The sequence below is a fragment of the Miniopterus natalensis genome, chromosome 11 (genome assembly GCF_054644295.1).
Source record: "Miniopterus natalensis isolate mMinNat1 chromosome 11, mMinNat1.hap1, whole genome shotgun sequence".
NCBI classification, from domain to species: domain Eukaryota; kingdom Metazoa; phylum Chordata; class Mammalia; order Chiroptera; family Miniopteridae; genus Miniopterus; species Miniopterus natalensis.
In genome coordinates this window covers 77683379-77708045 of record NC_142091.1, presented here as the reverse complement: position 1 = coordinate 77708045, position 24667 = coordinate 77683379, and the positions used below count along the sequence as shown (strand labels likewise).

General features: G+C 61.9%; 2 protein-coding genes across 3 annotated transcripts in view; one reads left to right on the top strand and one right to left on the bottom strand.

The window, feature by feature from the left end:
• Positions 1 to 410: 410 nt before the first annotated feature.
• CHID1 (chitinase domain containing 1) lies at positions 411 to 13630 on the bottom strand. Its single transcript, XM_016222095.2, has 13 exons — positions 13512 to 13630; positions 10637 to 10788; positions 10078 to 10227; positions 9713 to 9845; positions 8861 to 8905; positions 8032 to 8138; positions 7691 to 7752; positions 6951 to 7043; positions 4589 to 4690; positions 3920 to 4075; positions 1077 to 1157; positions 805 to 847; positions 411 to 579 (listed from the first exon to the last, which is right to left on the bottom strand). Exons 2-13 carry the CDS (start codon positions 10745 to 10747, stop codon positions 481 to 483), a joined length of 1182 nt encoding a protein of 393 aa, XP_016077581.2. The 5' UTR covers positions 10748 to 10788; positions 13512 to 13630; the 3' UTR covers positions 411 to 480.
• A 10011-nt stretch (positions 13631 to 23641) lies between these two features.
• AP2A2 (adaptor related protein complex 2 subunit alpha 2) overlaps positions 23642 to 24667 on the top strand; it is a 47345-nt gene continuing 46319 nt past the window's right edge. For both annotated transcript variants that reach the window (XM_087822093.1, XM_087822092.1), the window contains exon 1: positions 23642 to 23736. In XM_087822093.1, coding sequence (XP_087678219.1) covers positions 23670 to 23736 — 67 coding nt within the window. In that variant the 5' untranslated portion in view covers positions 23642 to 23669. The remainder of the gene's footprint in view (positions 23737 to 24667) is intronic.

Here is a 24667-nt window from a genome sequence, read left to right as displayed (position 1 = left end):
GGGCTCCCAGGGGTCCTGCTGCCAGCAGGGTCCAGGCCTAGTTCTCTGGAGGCAGGTCCAGCATTTCTGAGCCGTTTTTTGCAGTGGCCCCATACCCTTGCCACAGAGGAGCTTGGCAGGCTTGTTGGTAGCTTGGGGTAGCAGGTAGGCAAGTCAGTGTGGGCAGTGGGAGGCCCAGGGTGGCATGGTGGAGCCACCCCTGCCAGGTGTCCAGGTCTGGGAAAGCTGGATTGTTCTGAAGCCTCCAAACCCATTTGGAACCATGGAACAGCTGGTTTTCTGACACCCTGTGGGCGGGGACTGTTCTCAAGTGTCCCCAGGCCAGAGTTGTCTCTCCTCTTGTCACTGACAAAGGACGGGGGTCCCGGGACGCGTCTGTCCCCACCCAAGGATTGCACCGACACAGCCAGGAAGAGAGAGGAGTCTGTATTTCACAAGTCGCTCCATCGCTTAGAAAGCATGTCTGCTCTGGAGCTGGGTCTAGAGCAGGTCATAGAAGTAGTCCAGGCCCTGGCCCAGCTCCCAGATGGACAGCCCGACGCCCAGCTCCCTGGCCAGCTCCAGCCGCACCTGCAAGGACTGCAGGCAGAGGGGAACATCAGCCTCCACCTCTCGTCCCCAGGGCAGCCCTGGTGGCCCACCCACTCTGAAACACACCCAGACCTGAGCCCCTTGTCCCAGAGGGAAGCACATCAGACCCTGCACTGACCCTCTGCCCACCTCGGCCTTACTGAGGGCAAGGGTCACTGTGGGGAGGGCTGTGCCTGCTGCCCCCAGTGCAGCATTGAGGCTGGGCCTACGTACCTTCAGCGTCGGGTAGAAGATGGTGTGCTTCCCACCTCGGCTTCTGCAAAGGATAGTAGGACCATCTGTTCCTGCCTCTGGCTCTCCCGGGCCCTCCCCTGGAAGGGGGTGCTGCCCCCCATCCTCCCTCTGGCCCAGGTATGAGGTCTGGTTGGAAAGCCCCTCAATGGGACCTCTTCCTTGGGCCAGGCCCATCTCCGGGCAGAGGTGGGGCTCGTGGCCAGGGACCCACCAGCCAGCCCTTCGGCCCAGGGCTGGTCCTGAACACTCACTTCTTGTACTCAAAGAAGTGCTCTGCTGCCTGGCTGTCCCACATGATCCGGGGCCTGTGCTCCTTCAGAGTCTGGATGTACCTGGGGAAGTCAGGGTGTGGGTGCGAGCACTCTCCCACACCCGCCCGACACCCCAGCCCACCAGGAGGCCTCGCCCACGACGCCTGACACCTGGGCAGGGTGGCAGTGGCTGTGGCTGTCACAGAAGGGGGGGAGGCCGACCAAAGAAGGGAGGGACAAAGGCAAAGGGAAGAAGGGCAAGGTCCCTCCGTGGACGCAAAAAAGCCTATGAGAGGAGCCTGGGCCCTCAAGGCCCTGCAGCCTGAGATCACTGGGGAAGCCCGGGGTAAGAAGAGGGTCTGGGGGGACCACCCAAACCAGCACCCTCCCTAGAGGCAGATGTGACCCAGCCTGTACCGAAAGCCTCGAGCTGACCCTGCCTGCCTATCGCAGGCCTGTTCTGTCCACAGGAGTCCCCTCAGCCCCGTTCCTGCAGGACCCCCAATCGCCCTTGAGACGAGTGAGCAGCCGCCTGTCAGCACTTGGCCTGCTCTGGCGGGTTATTTATTCTGGCCCCAAGGGAGGCTCTGCTGGGCCAGATGCATCTGCTCCTGCCGAGGTGAGGTGAGGCTGGGGGGCAGCGCCGGGTAGGGCTGTTCATCACTGACATGCGGCCTAGCCACACCCCTGGGCCCTGGGACCCATTCTCCACCCACCTGCTTCCCTCAGACCTGATGAAGCTGGGTGCACGCCGGCCTCCCTCCCTTGTCTATGAGGGGCACATACGGGAGGAGACGGGAGGGGAAGTCGGCAGGGGCTGTGGCCCGGATGGGATACAGCCTTCTATCCAGGACTGGGGGGCAGCTAGAACCCCAATGCATCGGAGGGCAGCCGGTGTGCATGTGCGAACAGGTGCACACCCCCTACACGCAGGCACGTGTGCACACGCACAGATACCTTCACCATCAGGATTCCTTTCCGCAGCCCCTGGTCCCTCTTCAGAACAGCTGGGGCTGGTGGCCACTGGGGCCACATGGTGCCTTTTGTCATCTGACCCACACAAGCTGGTTAGGGCTCTAAAAACTGCACTGCAGGAGCTACTGCTGGGCCACGCTTAGTGAGTGAATTATAACTCTTCCCCTCAGACGGGGTTAGAGGTGAACTGTCCCCAAATTCCTAAGTTAGAGTCTGAGCCCCAGTCTAACATTCTGAAATGTGACTGAAGTGAGTAAGGTAAAATGAGGTCACTGGAGTGGCCCTAATCCAATGCGACTGCCATCCCCAAAAGAAGAGGAGACGAGGACACAGACACGCACAGGGGGACGGCCATGTGGGGACACGGGGAGAAGATGGCCCTCTACATGCCCAGGAGAGAGGCCTCAGGAGGAGCCAGCCCTGCTGATATCTGGATCTCAGCCTCCAGTCTCCAGGGCAGGGAGAGTAAATGTCTGTGGTTCAAGCCACCACCTGTGGTATCTGTGCAGTGGCCAGAGCTAAGGGTGGTCCCTCAAGGCCAACACCCCTTGCAGGCCAGGGATGTGGGGACAGCAGGAGTGGGGGAGAGGGGACCTTCCAGGAAGGGCTGCAATGGGGGAGGGGCAGTGCACAGGAGCACAAAGCAGCCGCCCCGGGTGGATGGGCAGAAATGGGCTCTGACCACGGACGTCCCCCTGTGGACAAGGACGGAGCTGCAGCAGTGTGTGCCTGGACTGTGGTCTCTGGACACTCTCCACTGACAGGAGCGGGTCCTGAGAAAAGCTGTGGCTCACATGGTTTCCTGGGAACAGATGGGCACCTGAAACCCAGGTCGGGCACCGCCCAATGCGGCAAATGCACACCTGGCACCCAACCCAGGGCACAGGCCTGCAAAGGGCCCGTGACAGGACCACAGAAAGGAGCCACCACCAATGGGACCCAGAAGCAACTGATGTACGTGCAGAGTCTACGAGGGACACGGAAGGTGAGAGGAGACCCCAAGCCAGCCACTGGGCCAGCGGATCAACCGCAGGAGACATGGCAGGGAACGGCCAGTGAATGTGAAGATGCGACAAACACCGAAAAGAGCACGGAAAGAAAGAGTCCCCAAAAGTACCACAAGTGTCGGGGGCTGGGACAAACCCGCCAACCTGACAGACATGCACCTGAGGGCCTGGAGGTGAGGAGAGAAAGGGAGGGGCCGGAAAATAATTTGGAGAAACCGGCCAAAATTTTTCTATCCCTGGTAAGAAGTGAGAACCCACAGATCCAAGCAGCTCAATGCAAACCAAGTGCAGGAAGAAAGCCGCACACAGGCCCCTCCCGATCACTGTGGCAGGTGCCGGGGCAGCCACACGGAGGGGCAGCCCCACCCCACGAACCCCACTGGACACACACAGCAGGAAGGTGACAAAGCAACAACTTGGAAAAACTGGGAAAAAGATGACAACCAGAATTCTACACCCAGCAAAGATCTTGCAAAAAAGAAAATAAAGCCAAACAGAACTCAACACCAGCAGAGAGACACAGACCAAAAGGCGAGCAGAGGTCTGGGTCCACGTGACAAGAACCTCCAGAGAGGAGGTTTGTGGGGTCCTGCCTGAGCCGGCCCCACGTGCCACTTGAATCATGAAGGTTGTCCACCCACCTGCTGAGGGGGAAACACTATGGGTGTCCCAGCTTGGGCGGGGCTGACACAGCCCCCCACCCCGAGACTGTCTGCAGGTGCCTGGCAAGTGGTCAGATCCTCCCAGGGCTTCTCCCCTGCTCAGCCCACCACCTCTGGGAGATGTGCAGACCCCATGGAACAAAGGCCTCGAGAGGGACAGCAAAGGAGGCCACTGGGCATGACAGGGAGCCCCACTCACCTGGCCCCAATGACAGGCTCGCGGGCATCCCTGGAAGCTGAATAGTCCATGCCGTAGAAGTTGAGACCCAGGAGGATCTTGCTCCGCCACTTGGACTTGGGGTCCAGGACCTGGACACAGGCTCGCACCCAGGACAGTGGTGCGTTGGGGCCAGGCCTACAAGACAAGGGAAGGGTGGGTTTCAGTGGCAGGCAGGGCTCTGTGTACGTGGTGGGGAGTGGGGGCAGCAGACGGTGGGACTCCCATGGCGCCTTCCTACTGGACACTCCTGTCTGCATCTGCTCCACCTGGGCCCCCGACGGGGCAGAATGGCCCAGGTCATGGCCCAATGTGGACAGAGGCAGCAGGAGGCAGCGGTGTGACACCATCTCCTTGGCAACATGGCAGGCCCAGGGCCAGCGGCCACCACTCCCCGGAGGTGTGGCTGGACACCCAGGATGCCCACTGCCATCGGTCACACGACCCCAACATGGAATGGCTGCCTGACACATGGCCAGTTCTGGGCTTTGAAGACTACGCCAGGTCTCCACGCCCGTGGAACCCGAGGTGACCGCAGTGTGGTCCTGACGGGCCAGTGGGGAGCCAGGCCTCGCCTTTCCCAACATCCAGCCCGCAGGCGGTGAGCGCTGTGCACCCAGCCAGGGCTCGCAGGCCGGCACCCATACTCACTGCTGTGCGGTGGGGTAATCATAGGTCATGAGGCTGAACCCATCCAGCACGGGGCCCAGCTGCTCCAGCTCTTTGTGTGTGAACATGCCCAGCTGGTCGGTCCTGCACGAGACAAGCACAGCCACCAAGGCCCATCACACAGCCTGCCGGCCCCTCAGCCTTGCCCCTTCCCCCTCCACTCCAGGACCTCACACTCCCGGGAAATAACTCCGCACTCGATTATAGGGGACAGCCTGCCGTGTGCTCAGGGACACATTCCAGGAGCAAGGGTGGGGCTGCGAGGTCCACTGGGTCACCTCTAGGGCCTTGTCCACCCCCAAGACCTCCAACCCTCTACCCCTAACTGGTGACAGGTAGAAGGCAGGCCCATTATTGGGGGCCCACATCTGTTCCCCACATGCCCAGTCACCCAGGCCCCTACCAGCTGTCACCTGCCCCTCTCTGCTGCTACGCTCAGCATGAGCCCACCTGCCCCACAAGGGTCAGAGAGATCTTTGACCTGCAGGCCCCTCAGCCCTCCAGCCTGGACCTCTACCTCCCACCATACCTCCCACGCCTGTCCCACATCCACAGGTGACCTGTGCCCCCCGCCCCGGTGAGTGGGACTGGGTTTCTGTGCCAAGGGGTACCCCAGAAGAACCTTCCTGACCATGGGGTGACCGCCTGTCAGAAACCGCAGGACACCCAGGAGTGGCTAGAGATGGGGGGAGGGGAGCAGCCCACATCAAGATGGACATCTGCCCGCGGGACAGCGAGTGGGGCTGGGCTCAGCAGGGCCTGTGTTGGGGGTCAGCTCCCTGAGGCTGAGCTAGAGGAGCCATCAGGGGCCCTGGAGCTGCAGCCGCTGAAGACGAGGCTGGACCAGCCCGTGAGGACGCCAAGCTCTAATCACACCAGTTCATTGTGCTGCGCACTGGCGTCTCCAGTGGTGCGTGAAGCTGAGCAAAGCCTCCATCCCCCCCACTCCGGAGACGGGTGGCTCCATGGGGGTGGGCTGTGACCTTGGGAGCAGGGCTCAAGGTCAGCACTGTTGGGAGGGCCCCAGGCAGAGCACAGCAGACAAAGGCGCCTCCCACACTCTGCACGCAGACCTCTCCCCGAGCACAGACTAGGAGGTGGATCCTGCTGTGGAAACGCTGGGAGAGGCGCCCGCCTGAGGAGAATGGGCATCAGTGAGGAGCCAGCTCCCAGGGCACCGCCAGCCAGGCCCGCCACACACGTAGACCCGCCAGCAAACACACCTGGCTGTCGGGCTGGCCCAGGGGACCCTGCCCATAGCCCCAGCCATAGTGACCACGTCCCCTCCCTCCGGCATCCCCAGCCCACCACACCGAGGGAGCTTTCTCCTTTGGTGGCTGCAGAGTAAGGGGCCGGTGACACCAGCTCACACACACATCCACTTCCTCCCTAGGGGCCAGGAGCTGGGCATGCAAGTTCCTGGGCAGAGAGGATGCCAGCTGGAAAGGGCCCTGCCATGCCCAGAGGTCAGTCCCTCCAGGGATATTCCCCCACTCCCCCACCTCTGTACATCTATTGTGAGTCTGCTCCCTGCACCCACCAGAAGCTGCAAGGCTCAGTGTGAGTGGACAGCCCGTGCCAGGAAAAGGGCTGCAGGGAGGGTCCCTGACTCTAGTCATAGCACTGGAGCTGCCCCCAAAACAACCCAAAAAAGCAGAAGACTTAGGAAATGGGTACTGTGGGGTATAAGGCCTGAGTGCAGGGCAGGCAGGCAGGCAGACATGCTGTCCCCAGAGAGCAGTGCCTGCTTTAAGGAGCGTCTGCCTCTGATGCCTGAGTGCCTGCAGGCTCCATGTGAGCCTCACTGGGTCTTTCCTATGAGTCTATCAACCTGAAAACGTCCCCAGTGGACATCAAGAGCCCAAGGGTCACTTAAACTGGTTCCCCCAGGAGCTCAGGGTTGCAGTCCCGGCTCCTGCCCACCCCTGCCCCCACTTTGAGACTGCTGTTCTACAACCCGAAGGACAGGGAGAAGGAGCCCCGGGCAGTGTGGCTGTCATGTCCACCCTGCCCAGGGCACAACGTCACAGACAAGGGCAGACCAGGGACGGGCCAAGGCCTGGGGGCTCTGCCCAGCCTACAGTTCCTTGGGCTGGTGATGTCCATTGGGGATGTTCGCAGGTGTAGATTTGGCCATGGAGCTTCAGGGCCTTGCCCCAGAGCGAGTGGAATGTGTCTGAAAGACTCTGTCCCTCAAACGCGTGTGGGGGCTGGGACGCGGCCTTCACCAAACCCGACTCAGATCCCCAGCCCGTTTCCACCCGTGTGTGCGTGGCCTGTGTGTGAGGGGGCTGTAGCATCTACCTGGACGGGGCTCCCCAGCCCAGGTGGGGGCAGCACTCACCCAGGGGTGACGGACGGTGGGATGACCAGGATGACCAGCAGCCGGGCCTGGTGCAGCGCCTCAGCCATGTGGGTGAGCATGTGGATGAGGCCCCTGAGAGGAAACGTGAGGTCAGACTGGGAGACTCAACAGAGACTCTGGTTGGTCTGTCCGGCAGGCACCCTGGAGGCACAGGATGCCCCAGCCCCCTAGGCACCAGCCACTCAGCAGCTCACACGCTGCCATGGTGCCCCTCCCACGCGTCCCAGGACCTCTCATGCAGGCACAGTGGGGCCAGGCAGAGTGGACGGAGTGCGGGACGTCTGGAACCTGACTGCACAGCAGCACAGTTCTCGCTGTCTCCAGCCATCCTCTCCCTACCGGGCATCACCCGACCAGGGCAGGAGCGGAGAAGGAGCCTTTCAGAGGCAATGGCTGGTGCGGGGTCTGAGCACAGGGAGGCGGGGACCTCTGTCCCCTGCGCCCACCCCACCCAGGGCAGAGGGCCAGCCTCTCCTCAGGTCCTGCTCTGTCGTGCTCAGCAGCACCTCCTGCTGGTGGGCAAGCCTGACTCTGCCCGCTCGGCCTGGGCATCCTCCTGGGGAGGCTCCTCCTGCTCCTTTCACCACCACGCAGGGCAGGCGTCAGGGCCAAGGAAGCCGCGGCTGTGGGACGAAGGCTTCCTCCCAAGTGGGGTCCTCCTGTCCCTCCTCCAGCCTCCACTGAGACCCCTGGGGCCAGAGCCAACCGAGCCCACTCACACATGTTTCTGGCTCAGCAGCTGGCTCCAGACCTCCACCACGAAGCCGTCAAAATGCTGGCTCTGAAAGGATGGGGCAGGTGAGGACAGTGCAGTGACCAGGAGGATGGGAGGCAGACGCGGAGCCAGCCACCGGCGCCCACCCAGAAAGGTCACGGCTGGGGCTCGTGCCACAGGCATAGAAGTGCCTCTCTGAGGGGGGCCACAGGAGTCAAAGACAGAGCAACCAGGGCTCTCGTGTGTGCTGTCCACTCATTCCCTCCTCAACCCAACCCCTGGGGGCCCCTGTGGTCAGGAGGCAGCCCCGGGCAGCCTGTGTGGCCCGAGGAGCGCAGGCCTCACCCTGGCTATCTGGACCATGGTCTTGCTGAGCTCTTCTATCTCGTCCTCGCTGTCCCAGACGTTCCGGAAGTCCTCGTGCGTCCAGTCCTCAAACAGGAGCCGCGGCACTGGGGGGACAGGCCGTGCAGGCACCGTGACCCTCCTGTGCCAGCTCCACCCACGGGGTGGTCATCAGCCTCCAGAGCAGAATGACCACACAGCTGGGCACCCAGCACGGTCATCCCAGCAATTCCCTGCCTGGCAAGGGAGGGGTCTGGGGGTCGGGGGAAGGATGGAGACGCTGACCAGTGCACCCTCAGGCACTGTCCTGGAGGCCCAGACCCCACTCTCTGGCTCTTCACTGACTGGCTTCCGCGGGACCATCTTCCACCCCGACCTGATCCTAAGGGTCCCCAACACCAGCTGCACATCTCCTTGAGGGCCCCTCACGGCTCCTCTGGCTCCGGCCTGCTCCCCACTCACCAGGCCCCACTGATCCCACTGCATGTTGGGACACTGTCCCTCCCTGCCAGCTGGGGACCCCAGGACAGGGTGGGGTTGGCGTCACTCTCGGCCCTCAATAAATGCTGGCTGGGTGAGTGAAGAAACTGATGCAGGAGGCACTGGCCATGGTGGGCTGAGGCCAGGTGGGCGAAAGGGCCACAGGACCCTGGCTGGACTGAGGGATGTGAAAGCCGGCTGGGGGCTGGCCACGTTTCTGAGCAGTCAGCAGAGTGACCAATGCACTGGGTCACCCTGGGGCCCACTCATCCACTCACGGAGGTCACACCAGCCAGGCCTCCATCCCTTAGCCTGTGGCCGGCTGACCCCCCACACGCCCTGGACTCACCTATACGTAGGCCCTTGGCCTGCTTCCTGACCGCACGCATCCACCCTGTGGGATGTGAAGAGGACAGTCAATTTAGAGACACAGGCTTCGCCTACCCGAGGAGGAAAACGCTCGGCCACACACGGGAAAGCGGAGGGGAGGCCGATGGAGAGCATCCAGGCCCCCTCCCCCTGTGGAGCCGCCGGGCCGGCAGCTCAGACTCTGGGGCTACTCTTGTAGCTGAGGGTGTCTGAGGGCCAGACTCCAGTGCTGCCCCCTGGCATCGGGGAGCTGCTCTGGGCCTCAGAACTCTGCAACTGGTTGACATGTGTCCTTTCTGGACCCACAAATGTGCTGTCAGGACTCTGCGCCCTCACTGACCCCGGACCCGCCTCGAGTTCTGTGATGTCCGTGTGGTGAGCGAGTCAGACAGCGCCCGGGAGGCAGGACACGTCTTCAGGGACTGTCAGCTCCTGGGGAGGGCCCCTCCCTGCGTGTCCTGGTCAACGGCACTGAGATGACCCAGCACAGCCCCTGGCTGCGTGGCCAGGACGCTCTGCCCGGGGTTCTGCCTCTGCCTGAGGATGGCTGTCGCTGACAGCTTCGCTTCCTTTCCTTCCCCTTCCCCTCCCCTCCCCTCTCCTCTTTCCTTTCCTTTTGTTTCATTTAGTTTCAGACTCAGTTTTCAGAGAAGCTGAACACCCCTCCCAAACACCCCGCCTGGACGTCATGTGCAAACCGCCAAGGGTAGGGGGGTGCAGGCCAATCCTGGGCAGTCATCGCTCAGACACGCAGACTCACACAGGCACATCCTTAAACACACAGTCTCTCTCTCTCACACCCACTGGGCCCGGGGATGAGCCCGGTGAGAACCTTGGTCCACGTCGTGGAGGCCCGTGACCTCGAACATCTCGCGGCCACGCCTCTTCAGCTGCAGCCACACGGGCGAGATCTGTGTGAACTTGCCCCCGAAGACCTTGGCGACATCGTAGCCATGGCTGTTCCACTGGCAAAGGACAGAGGCCGGGTGAGCCCACCTGCAGCCGAAGCCAGAGGGCTCGGGAGCTGCCTCCAGATGGGGCACCACAGGCCCAGCTGTGCCAGGAGGACAAGCCCCCCGAGGACCCCGCAGGATTCCCGCTGCACTGACGGCAGCAGGGGCCTGGGGAGGGGAGAAGGCAGACCCCAGTCACCACCTCGCCTCCAGACCACCCTGTCCACACCAGGGCCCAGCTTACCGGAGTGACGTAGCCCAGGACGTCCCCGGCAAAGTGCCTCTCCCGGGCCTTCGCCGGGCAGTAGCTGCGATGCTCGAGGACCACATCCTCAGCTCGGGGGTCTGTCACCACCAGACCCCGATCTTGGACAGGCTTCTCCGAAAGCTGAGTCTGAAATGAAAGGAAAGGAAGCTGTCAGCGACAGCCATCCTCAGGCAGAGGCAGAACCCCGGGCAGAGCGTCCTGGCCGCGCAGCCAGGGGCTGTGCTGGGTCATCTCAGTGCCATTGAGCAGGACAGGCAGGGAGGGGCCCTCCCCAGGAGCTGACAGTCCCTGAAGACGTGTCCTGCCTCCCGGGTGCTATCTGACTCGCTCACCACATGGACACCGCAGACAAGGCGGGAGGAATGCCAGTGTTGAAAGCCGCAGAAATTGGGTGAAGGCAGAAATTTGGACAACATCACAGCAGACGGGGACAGGCACGCCCCCAGCCTCCCAGGCCACGTGGGCACAGGGCCCCATTGGGAAGAGAGAAGACGCAATGGGTCAGTTCTCCAGCCAGTCTCCAGACCACCCTTACCTTCTCCACCAGTGTCTTGGTGGAGGCCTTTTTGGCATCTGACTTGGACAGGGTAGTGTGAACAGAGCCGCAGGCTAGAGCAAGCCAGAGCACCTGGAGGAGCACCTTCATGGCAGGCAGTCACGGGGGGTCCCACCTTGGGGTCCAGGGGGCTGCGGAGAGAGCAGAGCACATGGAAACCCCTAGAAGCATGGGGCATCTCCTCTGATGACCTGGGTCCTCATGGCACTGGGCTGGGCATTGCTGGCCCCAGGACACAGCCCTGCCCTGGACCAGCCCCAACGGCCGGAGTCCAGCTTCCAGCACTGCGGGGCGCCTGGTTTCCCTCACGGCCAGCCAGAAGGGGCTTCCTTGCCTCGCTGACCACTGCCAGCCATGGAGGAGAACCATGGCTCTTCCTCCCCATGAAACCCAGAGAAGTCCCGGCCAGAGGGCCTCACTGGGACTGACAGAGCCACGGAAGCAGAAGACCCGGGCGCCTGCTGGGGTCCACTCAGAGTGTGGAGGCCTTTCCGGCTCTGTGAGTGACCACGGAGGTAACAGAAGAAAACGCCGAAAGGGCTGACTGCACGAGAACACGAAACTTTCCTTCGGGAAATAGAAAAGCAAATGCGAAGAAACAATAAACGGGGAAAAAGTTCTCAGAACACACTGGGCAGCGAATTCCTACCCACTGTCTGTGCATCACACTCAGACTCTCACAACTCGGAAGATGCTCCAGTAAAAACACGCCCACTGCACTGACTTAGGGACGCGAAGAAGAGCAAGACACCCCGAGCCGGGCGGCACCGCGGCCTCCCCGGGAACCAGGGAATGGGCACCTGATGCAGACTCCAGGCCCGGACAGCACCTCCCCAGAGCCGTTTCTGGGAGTTCAAGCTGGAGAAACCTTTCTGGGCGACAACCTTCCTATGAATGTTCTACTTTCCAACACGTTTCCTTTCGTCACAAACTCCTTTGGAAACATCCCCTCCCACGTGGAAGACACGGGAGGGTCTGTGGTGGAGGGCAGCCTGCAGCACCTCCCGCAGGGACAGGCCCTGGGATAGTGGGATGCACAGCTCAGAGAGATGTCAGGAAGCGCAAGCACGCAGCGCAGTTCAGCTTTATTTAAAACTCCTGAGCGGGAGGGGGCGCTAATGGCTGTCTGACCTTCGGGTCCTGCTGGGTCCTCCTTGGCTTGACCCGCGTCTCTGTCTTCCTGCGCTGGGCTTTCACTCCCTGTGCAGTCATTTCAGCCCTCGCCCCCGGCCCACCCCCCAGATCCCACCTCCGTCTCGTCCTTCACTCAAGGCAGCTGGGCAACAAGCAGCCAGCCTGGCTGTCACCCTTGACGAGGCTGAGATGCACAGGGGTAGCTGTCGGGTGGGTGTCATCCTATGCAATGAAAGGTTGTAGGTTTGATCTCCAGTCAGGGGACACCCCCCAGTTGTGGGCTGGACCCTCAGCTGGGGTGCGTGCAAGAGGCAGCTGATCTACGTTTCACTCTCACATTGATGTTTCTCTTTCCCCCTAAAATTAGTAAAAACCATATCCTCAGGTAAAGGTGAAAAAAAAAACATGCAGGTGTAAGGAGCACATGGCCAAGTCAGCCCTGGCACGTGTCCCCTCTGGCCCAGCCCCCTGACCAGCAGGTAGGCACATGCATTCCTGGCCAGGCAGGGTGTGCCCGGTCAGGAGTGGGCAGAGCCAGGCCCTCTGAAACCCTCCTCTTGACCTGCTTCCCTCTGGAGCAGCATAGGCCGCCCTATTCTGGGATGTCACTCCTCTGGGTTAGATGGAAGCCCTGGTGCAGACTGCGGGGGGCATGAGCTGCTCCCCCACCTGCCTGACCCTTGACCTGTGATTTCGTACCAGGGGAAGGGTAAAAGAGGAGAGGGTGGAGATGGGCCGATCTGGAGGAAGACAGGCCCTGTTGGCTTCTGTGCCAGGAGGGGCAACAGGGCAACGGAAGGAGGACCGGACTGAGCATGAGGCCTGGGCGGGCACTGTGGCTGACCACCTGGGCCGGGGTGGGGTGGGGTGTGCAGCATGAGGAAGAGGAAGGGCACCAGGGAGAAGCACATGGAGTGCTGGGCTGCTCCCTGATGGGCAGGGAGTTTCCCTGACCGACTACTTGGCACTTGGTGGTGAGGACTCAACGTGTGAACTGTGTGGTGTGAGGGATGCTCCTGCTGGATGAGGCCCTCTCTGGGCACCTCCCACGGCTCCCCACTGTGCACTGCGGGGAGATGCCCACCGGGCGACTGTGCTCAAGGCACCATGCTCCTGCCAGAGCCGACTGCTGGGCTCACGCAGCCTGTTCTCAGGTCAGAACGTGTTTTGCCCCCACACGCCAATGACTACCTTTGTGTGCGACGGCCCTGGCAAGGGAGTGTGGTGGCCGCTGCACGCCTGTGGTCACCCAGAGAAAGTGTTACAGACCCAAACCAGGGGGCTGCTGCAGGTGGGGTCCCGGACCCGCTGAGCCCTTCACCTGCAGCCCACCGCCGGAGGCTCCAAGCTCCCGGGAGGACTATCTCAGCCTGTGACCAAAGGACAGTGAGTCCCTGCAGTGACATTCAAGTGGTTTTCACTGAAAATTACAAGGGTGTTGGCCACAGCCCGGTTCACGTGTGTTGTGCGTGGACACGCTGTACGTGTACAAGGGAGGCGATGACCAGAGCCCCCGATCCGAGATGCCCTCCGATCGTGTCTCCTCCACGTTGCTTTCAAGACACTGGTTTTCCCCCGGCCGAGGAGCTGGTCTCGCTGTGCGGGGATGTGCGGGTTGAGAAATGCAGGAGGAGGTGCCCTGGGCGCCTGTCCCTGGCGCCGGGCTGGACCCTGCGCCGACTTTGTCCTCCGCAGAATGGCTAGTGTGGCGGTCACTCACCCCAGCTCTGGCCTTCGGGCCCGAATGCTGGAGCCAACCGAGTCCCTGCAGGAGGGGCGAGCGCTCGCGGGACTGACGGCGGCTGGAAGCAGGGCCGCAGCCGGTGCCAGGCACTGGCCGCGCTCCGTCGGCGGCCGCGGGTTCCCGCAGCCCGGGCTCCTCCGCCGTCTTCCTCCGGGCGGGTGGGCGCGGGACTGGGCAGGGGAACGAGGCCGCAGGGCGCCGGTCCTGCACCAGCGCCTGCCCCTGACCGCTCTGGGCGCCGCTCTGCCGACCTGGGGAGCGAGGGGCGGCGAGTCGTCCGCGGCGGCGAGGGGTCCCGGGGCGCGGCCGGGCGCCCCCACAGCAGGGTCGCCTGGGCCTCGGGACGGGGCGGCCGCCGCGCCGGCTCGCGCCACCTGTCGCACGGGCCGGGCTCCCCCGCTCGGGACCTCGCTCCCGCGCGCGCGCCCCGCCCACGCGCCCACGCGCCGCTCGCGCCCAGCCGCCCCGACACCGCTCCGTCCGCGCCCGCTCACACTCCCCGCTCCCGCTCGCGCCACGCGCGCCCACGTCGCGCAGGGGAGCTGGCTGAGGCCGCGCGGGGCGCGGGCGCCTCCCCGGCCGGCCGCCGAGGGGCTCACCTGCATGTCCCGGAGGCCGGCCGGACCCCGCTCGCACACGGCCGGAAGACGCTCTCCAGCGCCGCCGGAAGTCCCGCCCCGGGGCGCCCGCGCGCGCCACGCCAGTTTCGCGCCGCCGCTTCCACGCGCTGGGGCGGGGCCTAGGGACGCGCCGAGGGGCGGAGCCTGAGTAGGGGCGGGCCCGGCATTGGGCAGCGGGGCGGGACGAAGGGAGGAGCCGGGGCGAGGGGCGGGGCCTGGGGCGGGAAGGGGCGGGGCTAAGGGCAGGAGCCGGAATTGGGGCGGGGCCGGGCGCCAGGCACGGGGCGCGCCGAAGGGGAGGAGCCGGGAAGGGGGCGGGGCCTGCTGGGGGCAAGGGGCGGGGCTGAGGCGCGCGGAGAGTCGCGGGGCCCGCGGGCGCCCGACAGCCTTGCCACGCGCGGTGGGGGTTCTGGGGGCGGGTCGCGGTCCTCTCGTGGGCTACGCGTCCCTGCCCGGGCGGCGGTCCCCTTGCGCTCCCTGGGACCTGCGCGCCTTGTGCGACGTCAGCGCTGCAGCCGCGTGTGACCGCCAGGGAGCGCCTGGGGTTCCAAGATCCTCGGCCGCGCGTGGGTGCGTGGGCGCGTGGGCGCGGGGACCGGCCTCCCCGGCTCCCACGTCTCCTCTCTGGGACGCGGGAGTCGCCTCGCCAGGCTTTCCTCCCACCCCTCTGGGGCCTCCCCAGCCTCGCCCCCCTGCGCCACCCCCACATCTCCCCCGGGCCTCGGCCACCACCCGCGGGCTAGCGGTGTCCACGCGCTGTCTGCAGCAGGGACACGGAACCCCGTGTGCCCGAGACCCACGGCTGCCTCTGTGCTCGCCTCCGGGAACGGGCACCTCTTGCATGTTCCGACGGAGCCTCTGCACCGCAGCGCCAGCCGGAGGAGTGGGGCCTGGGGATGGTCCCAGCGCATACGTGGCCAGCAGCCTTTGTTGTTATTTAAAAATTTTTTTTTAACTCTCACCGAGGATATTTTTTCCATTGCTTTTCTGAGAGAGAGGAACATGGATGTGGCCAGCAGTTTTCATCCCCCGACACCAGCGGGCAGAGCTTGCCACCCATCCCTAGCCGTTCCCAGCAGTTTTGTGCAGAAAACCGCACAGCAGCTGGTCCCCATCCTGCCCCTGCCCCTGGCCCTGGCCCTGCCCCTGGCCCTGCACCTGCCCCAGCAGCCTCTGCTCAGCTGTTTTCCTCTTTCTGCGGCTCAGAGGCTTCTCCTTGACCTTGAATTTGGTTCTTTCTTCCTGCCCATGTATTTTCTTTCTCTTTCCCACATTTCCCGCCAGGCTTCCCAGAGCGCGGTTGGGGCTCGTGTGTGTGCCGGTCGACGCATGTCATGTACCAACTGTCGGGTGTCCCCGGGCAGCTCTGTGTCCTGGGCACCCGGCTGGGCCCTGAGGCCTGACCTTTGGGGTATGGATCCCAAGTTAGGCAGAGCTCTGGAGAGGGCCCCGATATTGTGCCAGATGTCCTGAGAGTTGTGCAGCCCCAGAAAAGCCAAGGAGACCACAGCAAGACCACAAGTCTCTCACTGAGAAGGGCATCTAGTCACCTTAGAATCCCATTGACTTCAGGGGTCTTTGGAACTAAAGAACTGAAAAATCCCCTCAGGGCTCACTCTGGGCCAGCACCGCAGACCCCAAGAGTGGGGGGAAGTAAGGGCAGGGAGCCCAGCGCCAGGCCCCTCTGCAGAGCTCCCCCTGGGCAGAATTCTGGGGGTCCTGACAAAGCTGTCAGCCTCCCAGCTGCCATGGCCGGTGCCAAGGGGCCCCAAATTGAAAGCTGGCTTCTTTAAGTGGGTACACATTTTTCAGCCTCAGGTAGATTTAATTTTTTTCAATATGTTTTTTGTTTTTTTTGTTTTTTTTTTTAGAGAGAGCGGGAGGGAGAGGGAGAGGGAGAGATAGAAACATCAATAATGAGAGAGTCATTGATCAGCTGCCTCCTGCACGCCTCCTACTGGGGATCCAGCCTGAAACCCAGGCATGTGCCCTCATGGGGAATCAAGCCAGTGACCTCTGAATGCATGAGGCAATGTCCAACAAGCCAGTGCAGCCACAGGTAGATCTAGAATGAGGCATGGAAAGGTTGAAGAGAATCAGAACCAAAGTGTCAGCATTTGCTGAATGAAGTGAAACCTGAACACATTGGTATTTCATGTTTCTGGAACATTTAAGACAACTCGGAGTTTGCCACACTTAAAAGTTTAATCTACCGAGTGTGTGAATTCAAGCGCCGAGATTTTGTGGTCAGTTTCGACAAGCCGAAGTACTTTAGGAGAAAGTAAAAGGTACCTAATTTATAAATGCAGTTCGAAATGTTGAAAATGCTTAACTTATTGCATTTTTTAGATGGGACCAAATATTATGCAGAGGCCCCTTAAAAATGACTTTAGCCCTGCTGGTGTGTCTCAGTGGTCGAGGGCCAACCTATGAACCAGGAGGTCGTGGTTTTATCCCGGGTCAGGGCACATGGCAGGGTTGCAGGCTTGATCTCCAGTAGGGGGCGTGCAGGAGACAGCCGGTCAGTGTTTCTCTGCGCTCGTCTATGTTTCTCTCTCCCTCTCCCTTTCTCTCTCTGAAATCAATAAAAACATATTTTTGAAAATGACTTTGAAATCTGCTAGGCTTTTAAAGGGAATAATACAGGGTTCATAAAATTGAACTTAACAGGTGAAGAAATTAGGCTTTGAATTTATAACATCAATAAATCCTAATTATTTAAATTTAACTTAAATCTGACTACAGGCCCCTTGTCCAGACCCTCTTGCTTATGGAGCAGCCCACCCTGCCAAGGGTCGTGCCCAGGCAGAGGTCCAGGCTCTGAGCTTTGAGTCGGGGTGGTCTGGCCCACCCCACACTGTTTTTCTTTTCCCTGCCTGTCTGCAGAGGGCACTAGAGGACATAAGAGGGCAGGGACTGCCCGGTGGAGTGAGGAGGCCTGCAGAGACAAGCCCTCCTGCTGCCAACTGGACGCTCCTTGGTCTGGGGACACCTGCAGGGCTGGAGCGCCCCACCCCAGGTGCACCTCGCCAGGCCAGGGTCCCCAGCCTGAGATTGCCTCTCCAGGATGGCCCCTACGGTGTCCCTGAATTACTATGGGGAGCCCATTATGTGCCTGCCCCACAAGGGCACTCTACACCTTGTGGCTGTGGGGCTTCTGGGGGCTGGACTTGTGTCTTCCCCCAGCTGGTCAGTGTTCCTGGCATGGGGCGACAGTGGGGTCCCCGGCCTCGCAGACAGCCCTGGGCCCTTCCTCATTTGCTGAGTCAGCGTGAGGTAAGGCCCTTCCAGTCAGAGGTAACCATGACTTGTTCTGTTCTAACAGGGAGCCTTGGCTAGGGGTTACCCCAAAGGCAGGGCCCAGGCCACTATCACTGGCCGTGTCTTGTCACTACCGGGCCCTGAAACATTCCGGCTTTGAGGCCGGAAGCCCAGGAAGAGAAACGCACACATCAGGATTTCCTGCTGCTGAGCACCGCCCGCCCCCGATGCCCGCCCGTGGAGGGAGACATCCTCCCAGGGTGCTGGGATAAGCAAAGTCCAGAGCGAGAAGGGAGAGGCAGTGGGCACATTCACACTCAGCGGAAGCTTCCAGATAGAGCTCCAGAGCCAGCACAGCAGATTTTCTGTGTGTCACACGTGTGGGCCCCCAGCAGCCTATCTGGCCTGTGTGCTGTAAGTGTCCGGTCAGCAGCCGGCAGCCGCTGGGCCCCAAGGTGAACGTCTGTGACGGGCGGGTGGCCCTGCAGAGGGCCGTGTGTGTCATGGTATCAGTTCTGGGTCTCAGCTTCCCATCATTTCACAACCAACCTTAAAATGCCCTGTCACAGGGGGGAGGGGCGGTATGTGTGTCCATGGGGCCAAACGGACAGCATTTCTTGGTGGCTGTTTGGGGCGAATGGTGGACCCCAAATGGTTGTCCATGTCCCGAACCCCCAGTGTTGTAGGTGGCAGGAACAGCACCAGGTGTCTGACCGGTGGGGTCAGACCGGGCCTGGGTTCAGCAACCTCAGTACTTGAGTTCTGGTTAAGAAAAAAATTCAGAGCCAAGACTCCAGCCCACTAGAGAAGATTTATTAGGGAAGGAAAAGAGAAGAGAAATTTCGAGTGGGTGGCTCAAAGAGCTGCCCTGGGGAGTGGGCTAGGGCTCCTTTTAACCCCTGGGAGGGGGGTTAACTGCTTTCTTCTTAAGCTGATCTATGGGGGTCTGTCTGGTCATTTTCTGTCCTTGTGTGGAGGTTAGATGGGGCTTTCCTCCAGCCCCCTTACTCTCCTCTAAGGGGGGGTCTATCTACCACACGACTAACCAACCACCTGCCAGGGGAGAAAAGGTCAGGAGAACCTGACCTGCATGACAGGAAACATTCTAGGGTGGAGAGGGTGTCTTAGGGGCGAGGTCCTGATTAACAATACTTATCTCCAATACTCGCTCTACCAGTGTTTTTTCCCCATTGCTAGGCGACCCGGACATTCTGCGCTGGTGACCTTCTGTACCTGGCCCATCGGCCTTGCTCTGTTCATGTCTGTCTAACTGCCCACCACACGTCCTATGCAGGGTGCCTTATTTGGCAATAGGGTGTCTGCAGATATCCTTAGGGTTCCTGGGAGGAGGTCACCTTGCATTTAGGGGGAGCTCTGAATCCAGCGACTGGGATCTTTGTAAGAGAAAAGAGATGGAGAGCTTCAGCACACAGACATGACGGGGGGGCACAACTGGGGTCCCGCAGCCACCAGAAGCTAGAAGAGAGGCGAGGAACAGTCTCCCTCAGAGCCTCTGGGGAGCCAGCCCTGGCAACACCTTGATCTTGATTTCTGGCCTCCACAATGGGGAGAGAATCGATTTCCGTTGTTGTTAAGCCATGGGTTCGTGGTCATTGTTATGACGGCCCCAGGAAACTACTACGGTGGTGCTGAAGGGTCTGATCTGATGTTCTTAGGCTGTTTTCTCTCCTAAAGCAGTTTTTCCTCAGGCTATTCTTAAAACTGCACACGTTCCACCCTGGCTGGGTGGCTTGGTTGGTTGGAGTGTAATTCTGTAAGTCAGAATGTTTTGGGTTTGATCCCCAGTTGGGGCACGAGTGGGAGGCAACTGATCGTTGTTTCACATCAACGTTTCTCTCTCTCTCTCTCAATCTCCTCTATCTAAAAAATCAATAAAAACATATTCCCCTGGGAGAAGAAAAAAAAAGGGGAGCTCAGCTGATGTGACTCAGTGGTTGAGTGTCGTCCTGGGCACCAAGAGCTCACCAGTTCAATTCCTGGTCAGGGCACATGCCTGGGTTGTGGGCTTGATCCCCAGTAGGGGGCGAGAAGGAGGCAGCCGATCAATGTTCTCTCCTATCGATGTTTCTGTCTCTCCCTCTCTCTCCCTCTCCCTTTAAAAATCAATAAAGATATATATTTTTTAAAAAGGCATACATTCCATCAGCTGACCCTGGGGAGCCCTCAGAGGGCGGGGCTGTGGTGGGTGGGTGTTGGCCTGTGGTGGAAGTCGTTGCCAGAAAACACCCCAAACCACCCGGCCCTTTTGGCAATGGCCTGCTTGCCCGGCTGCCAGCATGGCTGGTCTGGCCTTTAAAATCAAGGGGTGTATTTTTCAACAGGTAACTTAGGGAGACTGGAAGTCCTGGTCCCTACCCTGAGGGTGAAGGGGACACCTGATCTGGTGCATCCTGGGGGGCGGCAGGACTTTCATAGCTGCCTCTGCACCTCTCCCCTGGCTGGTGTCACCAGCTGCACTGTCCTGTGGCAGTTTACGGTTGATTGACAGTGTTTGCTAAGCCCCTTGGACCCCCATCCCCAGGTGGGTGGATGTGAAGTGGTCCACCCACAGGGCAGTAAGGGGGCATCCAGACGTGCCCCAAACCCCTAGAGCCCCAGGCACTTCCATGACACAGCGCCCCTGGGTATGGTGATAGGTACTGATTAGGACCTAGATTGGCAGAGTGACACAGAGCCCCCAGCCACGGTGGCATAAACACGGTCACATAACCATGGGTGGCTTGAGGGCTGGCATGGTGGAAGTGGAACCTTGTCTCAAGTAAGTAGAATGGGAGGGGGAGGCACTCAAACTCATGTCCCTAAATGTGCTCACATCATCATGACGTTAGGGGTTGAAACGTGTCCCCTAAAAGTTCATGTGTTGAAGTCCTTGCCCCCAGTACCTCAGAATATGTCCTTATTTGGAAGCAGGGTAACTGCAGCTTGAATTAAGATGTGTTCACACTGGGGTGGGGCGGGCCCCTGATCTAATGTGACTCGTGTCCTTAGAGAAAGGGGAAATTGGGACAGAGAGATGAGCACAGAGGGAAGACGTCGGTCTCCGAGCTGAGGAGAGGCCAGGCCAGGTCCTCGCTCACAGCCTAGACGGGCCAGCCCTGCCGAAAACCTGACTGCAGACTTCCAGTCCCTGGGACACAGTAAATCTTGGAGTTCCTGTCTCTGCATTATGTCCAGGAATTTCTGGCATCTCAACCCAGTTTCAACCCGGGCCACCCTGACTCCGGCCTCTGGGCGGTTGGCTTGGCTCCCCGAGCTGGCTCAGCTGCCCCAGGTGGTTGGCTCGGAGGCCTGTTCCCTGGGAACTCATCCCACACACGCTCTGCAGGGTGTAAAATCTACTTCCTGCAGTCACGGGGGCTCGGCCTTGCCTGTCTGGGTGCAACTTTGTGTTGGGGCTTGACTCTCTCAGGTGTCACAGGATGGGGTTGGCATCCAGGGGCCTTTGGCACCCAGGGGCCTTTGAGAGCAACTGAGTTTTTTCTTACAAAGTGATCCCTTCAGCCTGGCCGGCAGAACTCAGTGGTTGAATATCAACCCATGAACCAGGAGATCACGGCTCGATTCCCACTCAGGGCACATTCTGGGGTTGCAGGCTTGATCCCCGGTAGGGGGTGTGCAGGAGGCAGCCGATTAGTGACTCTCTCATCATTGATGTTTCTCTCCCTCTCCCTTCCTCTCTCTGAAATCAATTTAAAAAAACATAAAAAAATTATTTAAACCCCCCCCCAATACAACAACAAAGTAACCCCTTCACTGGATGTCATTACGGGGTCTTCAGCTCCGGGGACAACTTTACCCAATGAGGGGAGGCTGGTGGGGGGCTCTTGGGAAGTAGGGGTTGGGGTCTTCCCCCGGGAACCCTCAAGTTACCCCATTTAAGGCACTGCAGTTCTCTGGGCCCCACTCATGCCCCACGGGCCCGTCAGCTTTCCCGTAAGACGTAGGGAAGCCGCAGGCTCCATTTCTGTGGCTATTTTGCAACAGTCTGAATCCAGCTGGGTGTGGCTTTGGGCTCAGTTCTGTGGCTTCATGATGACATCTGTAGTCACAGGCGGCTCCTGCCACCGTCGGGTGAGCAGTTAGGGACCTGAGCTCTTCACTCTCCTTCTCCAGCTCCACTGGAAGCACCCACCTCCCACAGAATTTGTACATTTCTCCTGCTGCACACAGTCCATGGCCTGGATGTGCTCGGTCCCCAGAGACTGGCCTTCCCCAAGCATGTCATTCCTGGTGACCACAGGTAGCCACTGGGTGCCAAGGACTGCCACCTCCCTGCCCCTGAATAGGCATGGGTGCTCAGGGCCTCTAGCCATGCCTGGACCAGGCTGCCAATCCCAATTTTCTGGAAGGGTTACTGTCTGAAACCCATTTCAGAGGTTGTGGGAAGGAAGCTGGGTCACTCACAGACCCCATAGGAGGAGGCCTGAGCGGTCTCAGGTCTTGATAGGAGCTGAGACACATCCAGCTAACGCCGCAGGACGCTCCTGGGCCCTTTGGCTATGCTGCAGGCTCTGGGGTCCCCGGCTTTCCTTTCCTCCTTCATGCAATTGTTGGGCATGCACCTGTGGGGGCCCCACCTCCCAGTGGAAAGGGATTTTGGCTCCACCCCTGCCCTTGGGAACCTGTGCTGTGACTACAAATGGCCAAAATGTAGCCGATGTCCAGTTTATACAATTTAAGAATTGGAACTCTTTCCAAGCACTGCACAGTGCCGAAGGTGGCCTGTGCTTCGCTGAGCAGTGTCTGTGGTCTGGGAGGGCCTCGTGGACTGAGGCCCCCAGCTGCATGGTAATAAGTGGTCTGAAGGGCTTCCTTATGGCCACCTGTGTGTCTCCTCAGGCCCTGAGACCCCCGACACACACACACACACACACACACACACACACACACACACACACACGCACGCACTTCCCAGGAGGCTTGGGAAGCACAGAGTCACCACTGAGAGGAGGTGGATGCCTCCCCAGCCCTAGCCCCTCCTCCGAGAAGCCCTCCACCTCAGGCTGGGCAGGCACTCTGTCCATGCTCCTTGTGGGCCCCTGGCTGCTGGGGGTGGGTGGGGGTCTGTGTGTTGAATACTCTGGCCTGGCCTCCTACTATGGGTTTGCAGGGCCTGGGGCCTTCCCCTCCTCCAGGAAGCCCTCCACTGGCCAGGCTCTTTGGGAGGCCTTGGAAGGGGGTGGAATTGCTGTGATATAAGGAGTGGGTCTCCACAGATTCCGGTTTCCCCCAGGGGTCCTGGAGGGCCAGAGTCTGGGTGGGGTGCCTGGTCTGTGGAAGGGGCCTGCCCCTTCCTCCTCCTGACCGGGGTCCACCCAGGCCTGACCTCTCACCGGGAACTGAGGAAGTGAACCAGGGCGGAGGTCTCCCTGGTGGGCTTGGGCCACTTCCAGGTGTGGGGCCCAGATAAGTCCTGATCAAGAGGGAGCTTCCTCTTCAAAGTCATCCGGCTTCACAAAGGAGGGCTCAGCAGGGCCACCTGCTCTCCAAACAGACTCCCCGGTGTCCATGCGGGCCAAGGCCCCTGCAGTGCGTCAGGACCTTGGGCCCCTGCACAGCTGGGGAGACGGTCGTGCACCAGGACCTCGGGCCCCTGCACAGCTGGGGGGACGGACATGCACCAGGACCTCAGGCCCCTGCACAGCTGGGGGGACGGACATGCACCAGGACCTCAGGCCCCTGCACAGCTGGGGAGACGGTCGTGCACCAGGACCTCGGGCCCCTGCACAGCTGGGGGGACGGACATGCACCAGGACCTTGGGCATCTCACAGCTGGGGAGACGGACGTGCACCGGGACCTCGGGCCCCTGCACGCATGCCGACCCTCCAGGCGGGCAGCAAGTGGCCGCAGAACCCCGGGCTGGGCAGGGGCACAGGGCCAGGGCTGGGCAGGCGCCCCTCCTCCCCCGCAGCAGGGCAACGGGGAGTCCGGGAACCGAACCCGGGGCTCGCGGAGCGGCCGGGCCCTCGGCGTCGGCCGGCAGGGGGCGCCCCCGAGCAGACCGGGCGCGCGGACCCTCGACGTGCTCGCCCCCGCGCCGCGTGCCCGTGACGTGCGCGTGCGCGGCGAGCGTGCGTGCGTGCGCGCGGCGGCGGCGCCCTGAGAGCGGCGCTGGGCGCCTGAGGTGGCTCGGCTGAGGCGGCTCCCGGGCGGCGCGCCCCGCTCCCCGCCGCGCCCGCGCCCCGCTGCTCCTCGGCCCCGCCGGCCCAGGCCGCGCCCCGGGGCCCGAAGATGCCGGCCGTGTCCAAGGGGGACGGGATGCGGGGCCTGGCCGTCTTCATCTCCGACATCCGCAACTGTGAGCGCCGCGCCGGGGACCCGGCCTGGGGGGTGCGCACCAGAGGGCGGCTCCTGGGTCCGGGGGCGGACGTGGAGGGGGGTCCGGGGTCTGCGGGTGCCGACGCAGAGGGGGGGTCCGGGATCTAGGGGTGCGGATGTAGAGGAGGGGGGTCCGGGGTCTGGGGGTGCCGACGTAGAGGAGGGGGTCCGCGGGTGCGGACGTAGAGGGGGGGGTCCGGGGGTGCGGACGTAGAGGAGGGGGGTCCGGGGGTGCCGACGTAGAGGAGGGGGTCCGGGGGTGCGGACGTAGAGGAGGGGGGTCTGGGGGTGCCGACGTAGAGGAGGGGGTCCGGGGGTGCGGACGTAGAGGAGGGGCTCCGGGGTCTGGGGGTGCCGACGTAGAGGAGGGCTGTCCGGGGTCTGGGGGTGCCGACGTAGAGGAGGGGGTTCCGGGGTCTGGGGGTGCGGATGTAGAGGAGGGGGGTCCGGGGAGCGCAGGTGCGGGGTCCGGGGTGCAGACCTGGAGGGTGGGGTCCGGGGGGCGCAGGTCTGGGGCTGGGGTTCGGGGGTGTCGACCTAGGGGGCGGGGTCCGGGGCGCCATGGGCAGGGTTGGGGGCTGGGGCGGGGGTGCGGGTCGGGGAGCTGGGTGGGGACCCGCAGCGGGGCGGGGGTGGGGCTGCGGCCCCTCCGGGGTTCCCGCGAAGGCGCCCCTGCAGGACGTTGCCCCCAGCGGCTCGCTCTGTCCGCTGGGGAGCAGGACACCCCGCCTCCCCCCCCTCCCCCGTGGGCGCGGAGCGGCGGGACCAGCCCTGCGACCCCTCGGGCTCCCGGCTCAGGGCCCCGACTGAGGTGCCTCCCTTCCCGGGGTCCCCGCGGACCCCCTGGGGTGGGGCGAGGCCGCCCTGGGGAGCCTGCCCTGCCCGCGGCCGGCCTGGGAGCCGGCCCCTCG